This window comes from Lepeophtheirus salmonis, chromosome 10 (genome assembly GCF_016086655.4).
Source record: "Lepeophtheirus salmonis chromosome 10, UVic_Lsal_1.4, whole genome shotgun sequence".
Classification (NCBI taxonomy): domain Eukaryota; kingdom Metazoa; phylum Arthropoda; class Copepoda; order Siphonostomatoida; family Caligidae; genus Lepeophtheirus; species Lepeophtheirus salmonis.
This window is the reverse complement of record NC_052140.2, coordinates 1,420,406-1,433,154: the sequence shown is the minus strand read 5'-3', so window position 1 is coordinate 1,433,154 and position 12,749 is coordinate 1,420,406. Positions and strand designations below refer to the sequence as shown.

General features: G+C 31.9%; 1 protein-coding gene across 1 annotated transcript in view; it reads left to right on the top strand.

The window, feature by feature from the left end:
• The window catches only part of dysf (neuronal PAS domain protein dysfusion), a 31,642-nt gene extending 24,236 nt beyond the window's left edge, over positions 1–7,406 (top strand). Inside the window, exons 5-9 of the mRNA XM_040720674.2 lie at positions 2,346–2,528; positions 2,844–3,028; positions 4,394–4,500; positions 4,572–4,728; positions 5,561–7,406. Coding sequence (XP_040576608.1) covers positions 2,346–2,528; positions 2,844–3,028; positions 4,394–4,500; positions 4,572–4,728; positions 5,561–6,353 — 1,425 coding nt within the window. The 3' untranslated portion in view covers positions 6,354–7,406. The remainder of the gene's footprint in view (positions 1–2,345; positions 2,529–2,843; positions 3,029–4,393; positions 4,501–4,571; positions 4,729–5,560) is intronic.
• Positions 7,407–12,749: the final 5,343 nt, after the last annotated feature.

The window sequence follows — 12,749 nt, the reverse complement described above, 5'->3', positions numbered from 1 at the left end:
AGACCACCCCGTTGTTGAAGATATCTACAATACATACATTACATATTTAAACTTCATTGAAAAGTGATTCATCATGCCTTTCATTGTTCAAACTGTTTCATTTCCTTGATCATTCCATTATCTCTTGCACTTTCTTGTTCAAACAATTTCTTAAATCATGTGGTAATGTGAGGTTTTAACAAGGATCCATCCTGTTTAGTGTTAGTATTGCGGCACAGGCGCATTTAAAATATTGTTATACTAATTGACTATAAAATTGTCCTGAATATATAAAAAAAAAAAACAAGAATAGAAATGTATTTTTATTTTTAAAACAAGTAATCAAGTTTATGAGCTAGTTCCAACAAAAATTTGTTTATTTGAATTGTCCATAACGAACTTTTTGTTGATATTTTTAGTCGAAAGAGTATCGAAATGTACCGAAATACCCATACCTATATTGCTAGTTAAGTCGCTACAGAAATATTGGTATTGTCATGACACTAATCCTGTCATAGAGCAAAATCTGAAATACGAAAAAAAACAAAAAAACTCTATTTCTTACGCTCTTATGCTGGTTTGTGCAAAAGTTTTGAGACTAAAATGAACGAATTAAGCAATCAGGTATAATTTTGTATACATTTAATATCCAATATAATTTATCATAATGGTATTAAGTATAATTAACATTGAACATGACCACCGTAGTAAGTAATAACAGCTTCTAGGCGGGGCTGCAATTTGCTACAGGTGCTTTTGATGTAGGCTTCTGCTATTGCAGCCCACTGCTCATTGACAGAGTCCTTTAAGGCCTTAACATTTGGCTGTTGGATTATGCAGGCTTGGGAATCTACTTGCCATCAAATCTGATGTTTGGGGAGGACAAGATTTTAACAAACAAAAACTGGAATTTAACTGATGGTTTATTTTTTCACCGTCTCTTCTCTAAAAAGGTGTACTTTTTGGGTCTTATAGATTACATCTAGCCTCTTTTATGCTCCTTGACACTTTGAAAAATTGACGTCCATTGTCATCAGAGTCACGAAGATATCTGACCACTCTTTGAAGGCTTTTACTTGAACTTCAGTAGTCAATTTTCTTGGACAATCCCTTCTGGTTCCTTCTCCAAGATCCTTATTCTTATACAAGGCATATTTCCTTTGAGCCATATTTGAGCCCATTAAACCCTTTCGAAGACATTCCAGTGGCAAGTAAGGATGCAATATTTCAACTTTGTTGTTCTTGCAACATGATTATAGATTCTAATGATTTGAATTTAACTTAAACTAAAATTCGAGGGAAAAAGAATCAAACCATTGTAGTATAAGTTGAGTTATTAACTTTTAAAAATTGTCTCAAAACTTTGGCACGACCTGGTCTGGTATCAATCGATTCAAGGCTAATTATGTCACTTTAAAAATAAAAATTATATGTTGATAAAAATAAAACTAGCAATCCAAAAAATCAAAATTGTACCTAAATCAAAAACAATAAAATCCAACCTAATCATCAATGATAGTTTAAAGCACAATCAGAAACATTAAAGGATATTCAGCGTCATTTAAAAAAATAATAAATAAAACTGTTGAGGAAATGAGATTATCTCACTTCAATAGTGATAAATAATTTCAATTGTGAACATTCCTATTAAAGAATATTTGACGTCATTTCGGTTTTTTTTCTTTTCATTTTTGACAAATTATCATTCTGAAAAATGAATTTGTTATTAGAAAACAAAGGAGTTCCTTTCCAAAAAAAAGGTCATTCCATGAAAATAAAATTATGCATGCAACTGAGGAGCAAAAATTTAATTATGTAATTAATTTGTTTTATTCAGCCATTGTTATGGATTTTAATTAAATAGGCTCATTAAAATATTTCAATTGGAAATGCAGCCCATCATAGTAAGAGGTTGGACACATCTGGCCAAGAACGCTTTTCGAAAAAAGATTTTTTTTTTTCAAAAAAATGTATTATTTGAAATATCATTTTTGAAATTTTTTTGCAAAAAAATTAATTTTCTGTGAATAACTATAGATTTTTGAAATTTTTTTCCTTCAAAATTTAATATTTGATTTTTTTTTCAAAGAAATTCCAAAAACCAAGCCAATATAATCAACCCTGTGGCCGCTCCCGAATTTATTAGTTTCATTGATATCAAACCCTCTACCCCCTAAAATACCCAAAACATACACTTATCCGGGCCACGTGTCCTCTTTTTTTTTCTTTTTTTTTTGAAAATCAATATATCATTAATGAATGATTTATGTTTGATGCTTATTTAACCAGCTTCCATCAGTTTTATAACTGATTTAATGTTGAAATCTCACATTTTACTGTATATTTTCTTTTCTTTTTCTATTCAGGAGGATCTTTTGATACATGGAGACTCCGTCTATGACATCATTGATAAACAAGATCACGCCTCCATTCAATCAGAACTTCTAAATGGGTATTCCTCCACAGACAAACCCGGAAATAAAATCTTTCTTTGTCGAATGAATGTATCTCGAAATACGCGACGGCAAATGCGATTCGGTGATCAAAAAGTATGAGCTCCCCTTGTTTTCTTTGCCTCTTTCATCTCGTGTATTTGTTCTATATTAGTTTATACCTTTTCTTGTATCACTTTTTTTTTTTTTAGATATTTACTTCATGACTATTTTAGTCGTGACTTCGATTTACTTCACGATTTTTTTTTTTTTTTTTTTTTGAGTCACGATTATACCTATATAATAATATAATATAATATATATTTTTTCTTTATTTCCTAACGCCAATACTGTATAGAAGATGATTATTTTCAAAGAAATTTCCTTTTTTGTTAAAGAATGAATTTCATCATACATACATATTTTTTGCAGATCGTTTTGATCGAAGGTCATTACTCCGGGATTCTTCCATTGTGTACTCGTAGTGAACCAGTCTTCATTTCTTGGTGTACCCCAGTGGCCATGCCTGAAACAAGGGAGTGTATTGTTCATGGGGCAACCAATGTGTTCATAACGGTCCATACCATGGACTTTAAAATCAAATCTATTGACTCCAAGTAAGTTGATCATTATTCTTAAAGAGAAGATAATTTAAGGAAGGAGACACAAAACATATCAATGGTTGAATTATTATAGGTTTAAAATTGTCGGAGTGTGCTATGTTCATCTTTTGAGCTCTCTTCATTGTTAGGGATGGGATTTTTGTAGAGAAAAATAAAGCATTTTATTCTTCGCTTTCTACAAAAGCCTTTTTGATCGAGGGTGTGTGTGAATGATTGAACGTAATTTACATAGATTTTTTTTTGTTTCATTATATTTCAAGCAATTTATCTGTTATTAAATAGTGATGTCCAAAAAATGTTAATACGATTTATTTGCACTTTCAACCTTTATTTGGATTTTTAAGTAGAAGATAAATATTAGTGCAATCGTACCATAGTAACAGCCCTGATTAGACAATCTCTAAGTTTTTCCATCGTACCGCCAATGCTAGTGAGGTTTTTACAATCAATTTTTCCTCTAAGAATATTTAGTGTTTCTATTTTTATTTTCATTACCGAGATATTACTTCACTGGAAAACACTTAGCTTTTATTGATTTTTATTTGCATATTTATGTCCGTTTTTATACATTATTTGGACATCACTAGTTATTACCTCAAAGCCTTGGTAGTTATTATAAGTTTACACTTCAAAAAAGTGGTTTTTTTTTAAAATAGTCCCTTAATTTTTAATGTCAAATATCACATCTAATATAAAAATTGACTACTTCAATGTTTACAAAGTAGTTTAATCTCACCCTTAAATGGCCGAGAAAAGCAATATGAGAGCTAACAGATTAAAAATAAAATCATGAAACTTCACAATGCAGTCACTTTGCGTTTGGCGAAGGTCATGAAGGCCAAAAAGGAATAATTTTTCATAACCTTTGCACGATTATTTTCTTTTGGGGTTTTCAATCTAATTAAATTTATTAGTACATTTTATCAATTGGCTAATTCATATTTGACTAATTTTAAATTGATGAGCTAGTAGTGACCTGTTTAAAAGACGCCACCCTGTTTTTATGTACATAGGTTTTTTAACAACTCTTTCTTGTTTCCCACGTTGGGTATGATGAGTTGAAAAGGAGGAGGAGGAGGGGGGAATTAATGGGGGGAGAGGCTTTGAAAATGGGTAATTTTTATTTTATGATGAGTATCTTTATAACTATATTATTCAAAGGAAAGAACCTTTTGCAAAATAACCTCCAATTATGATACTTAGCATCACGCTTAAAAAGGAGAGAAAAAAATAAATATAGATTACATTCAACACAGAATATAATACACAATGTTCAAGTGTTTGTAGCTTTAATTTGTATACAATTATTTATTTATTATTTTTCTTACCTTCCATATCGTATATTATTCAATATAACAGTGGAGAATATTATCTTGGATACAAGAGCAATGAGTTAATAGCCACCTCTTGGTACAATCTCGTCCATCCAGAGTCTCTACAGGAGTTACAGTCCAAACATAAATTAGGTGAGGGGAAACGTGATTTACATAATTATTGAATCATGGATTTATGTTTGCATTTATTTAATTATTTGCAGTTGCTCATGGAGACGGAGATAAATCCTGTATAATGCTCATAAAACTTCAAAAAAAGGATGGAACGCCCTTGTGGGTCCATGCTGTGATACAAGTCAAAGAGAATGGGGACGCTCATTCCAACAGTCCATATGTCATCTTTACCAATCAAGTCCTAAGGTACACACCTCATACATATTTATATACTAGCTGGACTATCTGACAACAGATAGACAGACAAATTTTCCTATAATAATATAGACATGTACGCTACTCTTCTTTTTTTTCTTTTTTGATATGACGCTCTGAGCTGTAGCAACACGCGCTCCTTGCTAGATTCTTATTTATTAGATCAAGCAGTTCTAAGATATTATGCGCACACTCAAAAATGAGTTTATGGCAGACAGACACACCTTCCTTTATCAATATAAAGATATACAAAATATAAGCAGAGTTGTGAGTTATAAGCACTTTCACGAGTATTAACTGGGTAATTCTGACATATATATTTAGGAATTACTCCCAGGTCTATCCTGAGTTTATATCTGATTAAATAACTCCCCGACAAATCCTCAATGTTACACTTCGCCATTCATTAGGAGACACCCTTTCGATGAGTAAATATTAAGATATTCTCTCTTCAAGAATGACAGAACAATGATTAAAAAACTTCCACTCTAGAAAATGCTTATAATTTACAGCTCTACATCTCTAATGACGTCAATAACAAAAAAGGATATAGTAAGGTCATCTGTGATATCATAAAAGCGACATCTTACATGAGAAAAATATATGTGTACGACCAAATATCCCAAGCTAACAAAGGCGTTTCGCCATTTTGTTTTAAAGCTTTAATTAGTGATCTCTGTCAACAGATATATCGTCTATCGAAATTTGCCCACAATTGCCTATATTTTACAGTCACGCGATTGGTGATAACTTTCCCATCGATATTGATAAATTACTTATCCATGATGTTTCCATTAACTATCTCTTTTCTTTATTATTTTAGCCAAAGAGAATCGGATGTGATGAAGCGAAATGGTTGGCTCTATCAGTACTACACAATGCAGAGTCGGTTTCACTACTCTATGAATTTAGAGGGAAGTAATGGAGGTGCTGGAAGTGGGGACAATGCAAGTCCAGATCAACCCTATTACACAACGACCCAATCTCCCAGTAATGCCTCTTCCTCTCGGAGCATGCCGGAAGAACACACAACTTCCCCTTCTCCAACGTCTATTCTCCTCTCCAACAACTATGGTGGACATTTCTACGGCTCCAGTATCCCTGGAGGGAGCGCAGTTCCTCCTCGAATGATGGAAGAACCTACAACCGGTCTCAAATATTCAGCTGAAATGCCTCTGGACTTTTCAACCAATTCCTACCAATGGAGCTCTTTTTATAAAGACACAAAACATCTCACGGATATTCATCATCAAATCCCATCTCATCACTCCCATCATCAGCCGCCTCCACACCATCATGGCTATCGACTGGATCCGACTCAACAGCTTCCCTTACATCATTCTCTCAATGGATATGAGGGCCACAAGGTGGATAGCAAGTCATTGGAAGAGTACTATGGAGAGACCAAATATTCTATAGAGGGTTCAAGTAGTTATGTTGATTTGTCAAGGTGCTCCTATAGTAATAATCATGCAGAAAAAAAAGAGAATATTAGTAGTGGCAGTAATTGCAGTGTGAGTAGTGTTGGTGGCGTCGGTCTCAAGGAAGAGACGAGTAAAAAATCTGCCTTTGAGCCAAGTGAGGTCGATAAAAAAGACTCTAATAATAATTTGTGATTTCCTATAAATTTCGAATTTTGTATACTACATAGGTACATGTAAAGTTGTGAGTTAACACAAAAGCAAGCTTGGATTATATTTGTGACTAATTCTCCATTGTGAAATTATTCGGATTAATACTTCCGATATGGCCCTTTCAAATACATGAATAAAATCCATCAATTTATCATTTTTTATCGTGTGGCGATCAGCGTTGGATCAGACCTAAGACTGATCGCCTTATCAGTCCGATATTTTTTACCATTCAAGAGTCCTAAGGACTGACACATTGGTCTTTCAGTCCTGCGGTCCTAGCTATCTTTTTGGTCACTTCACTCATAGCTAGGATTGAAGAATATAAGAACTAAGAAAATAATAAATGATAGCTAGAACTTATAATAATACGTTCTAGCCACACACCTCCTTCAGGTATCTTGTCTCTTTGAAAGAGGTCATGAATTATAATGTAACTTCAGCGACTCAAATAACATAGTTAGTAGCTGTTGTAGCTTCTACAAAAGACCGATAAGGACCGGCCCTAGGACTGACAAATTTTATTAGGACTATTGGAAATGAATTTTCCCTACTTTCTAAAAGATTAATGAATGAATAATAGAAATCTACAAATATTATTCGTCGAAGAATACATATTTAATTTTTGTGTCTAAAATTATTCTAGCTTGTTTTTGTGTTGACGACGGATCATACATATATATTATTTGAATGTTTCTTCCATGCTACTATTGTGTTTGAATCGTTTTGTTTTTCAATCTTCATCCCGTACTCACGAGTCTTCCTCTAGTTGTAATGAAGAAAAAAAAAGGTAAAAAAAAATAAATACAAAATATAATTTTTTTTAATAATACCGATGACATGACGAGAAAAGTTAAAAGGAAACCCCATTAACAGCCTCACGCAACTATTATTGGATGGTTTTATGTTTGTTTATTTGTTTACCATATGTTATCACAATTATTATTGACTATATACATATATATATAATATTTAATTACAAATTGTTACCAATTAAAATATTGATTTTTATGAATATACAACAACCTGATTATAAAACATCTTGTTTGATTTTAACTAGTGTTGGGAATTCGAGTATTATTTGAACTCGACAATTATCTGGAAATTAATTACTCGAATTCTCCCGGAAATATTATTTGAAAAACTTTACCCAAACAGAATTATCTATACTCGAAATATCAAATATAGATTAACTCCTAAATCCACGACTTTGCCTTTTCCTAAAGGATGTATAATATTTAGATAGTTAATTTTTTAATAAAAATATTGAGAGTCAAGGTGAACTTTTTTTTGACAATTCTGCCCTTGTTCTTTGAGTAATCAAATTTTATTGGAGAGACAAAAACTTAGTGATAAAAAATGGGAATTGATCCTTTATTTTAAATGGTTTGAAGATTAAATTGTATTTATTCTTATATCGGTGGAGTAGGAGGGGGGGGTCAGGTCATTTTTATAAAGTAATGCTGAAAATTTTAGAAGTTTTTATTAGACAAGTGGGGATAATATTATTTAAATGCATTGTTTTACCAATCAAAAAATAATATACCCAATCATTTTTCTTAGTAAAATATTTTTCAAAATGATAGAACTCCCAAAGAATATCTAATGCATGCCCAAAACTGAAAATTTAACAGATACATTGTATTGCCAGACCTAAACATTTGCCTATCATGGTTTTGGTATAAATATATATCACTAATCAAAAATTCATCAAAAGCCTAATTTCTATTTTTTAAGACCTCAGAACTCCGAGTTGGAGGGAGTTATTGAACCAATATTTCATTTTTGAGTAGTAGTTCTATTGCCCATGATATTACATACGAAAATTTGAGTCAAATCCTTTTCCTTATAAGAAATTTATCGTGGAATAAGCCAGCTATAGGTATATTGAAGTCTAAATTGATTTAACTTCTCCTTTGTTGTGATTAATCATGTAGAACTTTTTTAAATAATTTTTCTATTATGTGTATAAATATCAACATTTATTTAATAATGATCTCTGCAATATAGTTGAATGGAGATTATGCTTTTGCTTTCTGTTTGTTTGTCATCAGGATTACGGTAAAAGTTACCGATTGATTTTAAAATTAAACTTGATACGAAGATTACATATGGTATTCAATAAGAGGCCATTAAATTTTGAGATGACAAGGTCAAAGGTCAAGGAAACACAAAAGGAAAAAAATGCATAATAAACCATAACTTTGGAACAAATTGAGATGCATAACTCAATTTGATTTTAAGGGGAGGTAAGCGCTCTACAAAGTGCCCATTCTAGTTATTAATTCTAACTGACATCCTTATTGATCTGATATATCAAGCTGACTTAATTGTTGAATTTATAATTGTATCAATTCAATGAATAGATATTTGTCATGGACGAGCCATGCCTTGACTTTAAGACGCACTCCACTTGACTTAACGACCAAATAGTCGAACTATACTCAGCTCAATATTCAATTGCTCCAACTCAACTCCAAACTTTGGACTCGAATCCAACACTCATTATAGATATATTTGTCATCATACTGTGTGGTGCTTTTGGCAATTTTTAATGAAAGGAACATGATTAGAAAAAGAGAGAATATCCCATCTTTTCAGACATATGGTAAATTTACCTTCTTCAATTACTATTAGTTGATATTATGGCTTTGAAATAAGCAATAAAAAGAAGGGTTGTAAAAATAGAGATTTAATATTTATGATGTATAATATAAATTTAAAAAAAGTTTCTTCAATACTTCTTTTTTTTTTTTTCATTTTGACTTCATCTTCATCAAAATGTAACATTCTGAAAAGATTTTATAACATTTCCCAAATTAAAAGTCCTTCCCGATAAATAATAGTATTATTTTTAAGCTCATATTAAATTAAGACATTTTTTTTTACGATGGTAATTTTTTTTATAATTTATAGCTGACTTTTCTATTTTGTTACATCTTTATTTTTGACCTCATATTAATTTATGAAGAGTAAACAAAGAGATAATTACTTCATATATATATAGGTAACATCAAATACCTTCTACAAAGGTACATTAAGATTATTATACATAGGACCATGTTGAAAAGAGAGAGAGAGAGAGGTGAGATGGGTACGCTATGGCCTATAATGGGATTACATGCATACATACTCAATTTGAATATCATTAGGAATTGGTTCCGGAGAAAATAAGTAAAGGCACAAAATGGAGTAAATCCATTTATGTATACAGTTTGGGGATTTTAAATCCGGTAGATTGAAGGATAATATAGTGATGCCAATCCCTCAAACCATCCACCTCCAGCTTCAACCAATGCCCCCAACATAGCCTGAACCTGGCAAAGGCCTTGATGAAGAACTCCTTGTTCATATTGGCAACTGCTTCGAGAATGGAAGCCCGCAAGCTGTCAAGAGCGTACTGTACAAGTTTATTGAAATCTCTCTCCATGACGTCCCACACATAGTAGTCCAAAATATTCAGATCTGTGTTGCTAGAAAGGCCACATTTCCTTTGCAAAATGAAAAGTCTTTAAGACGTTGGATTTTCCGGAATAAATCTCGTTCCAATTGGCCTATTTGGACAAACTGTATCTATTTCAAATTCTAGGATGAGACCAACTCTGTTAACATCAATTTAAGCTATTTAGCCCCGCACGGAGGGACATAAAAATGGCCACACGGTGTTCGTATACGGAGGATATCTCATGGATTTTGTACTTTTCTTATAGAGTTTTGTCAACTAAACCTGATGTTTACACGTAAGAGACATTCTCACAAATTAATACCCATGATTTGAACCCCAAATGGTATATGCAGTATTTAAGGTAGGACAACATCTAATTACATTCAAAATAAATATTATGGGTGATTTTTAAGTAAAATATATTTTTAAAAGACAATTTCTTGCAATATTTCACTTCATGTGAAGTTTGGAATTGTTTTTGACAAAACTGACATCTCTTAGGGCAGAACACTCTCTAAATGTCAATTCCAGAATTGTCCTTGTTTCTGATATTTGGGTATAGGGGTACATGTGTTTCCCTTCGAATCTAAGCCAATCAAATATTTCTGTATATACATACATGTACTAAGTACATAGGTAGGTTTATAATTTGTGGTATATTGGAGTAGTAAATTTTTCATATGGGTAGTTAAAAAAAATGGTTGACTAGCCCTGTTGGCTAGTTCTAATTTGAACGACTGTGGGGCCCTGTGTCTGGGGACTTTTTACCATCCAGCACGACTCGTCTGCAGACGCATGGCGCAAGTATCGCAGTAACACTCAATAGGATTTTAAGCAATAATGATGACTCAAAGCATTATGAAATGGAGAAAATCACAGCTCAAGGCAAAGCTTATTTCACAGTAAAATGATGCCAGGGAGATATTTGAGCTGTTCGATAGAACTCCCGACTTCCTCTTAGTGTTTACAATTTGAGATCCTATTAGGTTTTACTTGTATAGAGGGCGCCTCAGGGGTTATTATTGTATTTCAAACAGTCCATATTATGATCAAATTTGAGCCCGGTTGTCCGTTGAGGAATCCCTTTTCGAAGCTCAATAATGAAAGTGATGATGTCTACAGATTAAATATAGGTATATACCATAATGGGGGTTTGAAGGGTATAGATTTCGTTATTGTTTCATCATAGGCCATAGCTGCAGAGGTATTATACCTACATACATATGAATGAAGAGTAGCGGCAATTGATGGCATAAATTACAGGGATATCTCTGGAGTTCTTGCCCACTATGGGTTCTATATAAGTATATAAAGCGATAATTGAGTGCGAAGGAGGAGTAATGGGGCTGTGGAGGAGAGACTTAGGGGTTCTGATAATGACCTCATTATAATTGTTTCAAGAAACAATGATGAGGATGATAAAAAAAAATAATAATAAAAATATGCGGAATTTCTTTCTTGGTGAAAAAATATATGTATTTCAAAAACTATTTTCTCTAAATTTAAATAAATCCACCACCCCATGGAGTGAGGTAGGAATGGAAAAATTGGTTCATTTTCTGTATGTACTACATAGCTAATATGTGATGCGTCAATATAAAAACAATCTTGAACAAAAATGATGAAAAGGAGCAAATACATATTTATTTAGTTACTTCATATGTACAATACATACAGGTCTATATTTCATAGGGAGGGAGGGTTCCTGGTAATTTTGCTGCATTTTTTGTGTTTTTATATTATCGTTCTGAGCTCTACATTTGTGTCTCAATCAGGTTAATTATATAACTAGGAGAAGAAGAACAATATATACAATAATGTTTGACTTATCATTTATCAACCATTGATTAATTAATTTTATATTGAATCCATCATTTTTTGGGATTTCAAATATTATCCAACAAATGGAAGAGTTGTCGAAAGTACCACGTGATATTGATAAACAAAGTGCAATTATTAATTATTTCATCCCTATTGGTCTTTTTCAATAATAGTCTCTGTTTTTAAATTTGTAGGATGATTTAAGATACTTCAGAATTTTAGCTGCAGTTCATATCTTTTTTTTATATATTAGAAACATATATTGCTCTCAATATGAATCCTTTTAAATACATATAATCCAGCAATTTATCTTTCTTTTAGTGTGAAATTCAATATTGGCTACTTGAAGTGAGTGCACCAAAAGAGAACATTTGTTGATATAAATTGCAATAAAATATAATCCACACTCAATTTTGACAAAAATCATTCTAGCTTGCTTTTTTGTTGAGGGACAACATATGTTGTATGTACTGTACTTACATATTACTATTAGTGATAAATTGAATTTTCGGATTTACATACACGAATTATCTGCGTTTTCTAAATGTATATTAGGGGGTATCACGGGAGCCCCAATATTGAGCTATTACGCATTCTGACCCCTTAAAAGTTGCGAATGATAAAAAAAAATCTGTTTTACTAAAAAAAATCCCGGAGAAAAAGTTTAATCCCCCCCTTTTTGTCCGGAAAGGTTTCTGTATGAAGTAAAAAAAAAAATTATGGAATAAACTTTTTTTTTTCTTATTTATAAAAAAGTTTTATGTCCTTTAAAAAATGATATTGCCTCATATGTAATTTTTTCCTAAAGTTAAATCCCTTACTTCTACAACGAGATAAACGTTGCGTGCACCCGGATTTAGTGCGAAAATAGACGAAAAAGATAAAAATTACTTATGAAAAGGAGAAAATTCTGACAATATCTTCTTTGTTTTTTTTTAATTCTATATAAGTAAGTATATAATATTGTGGATAATTATCCTTAATCTTTGCTGAATGCTATTTTTAAACATATGATATGTAAATATATCAAACTGGGTACTGACACTTAGTTTTAAATTTCCTTAGTTTATCTCTTGATTTTAAAGTTGACAAAATGTATCCGTGTCTTTGGTTAT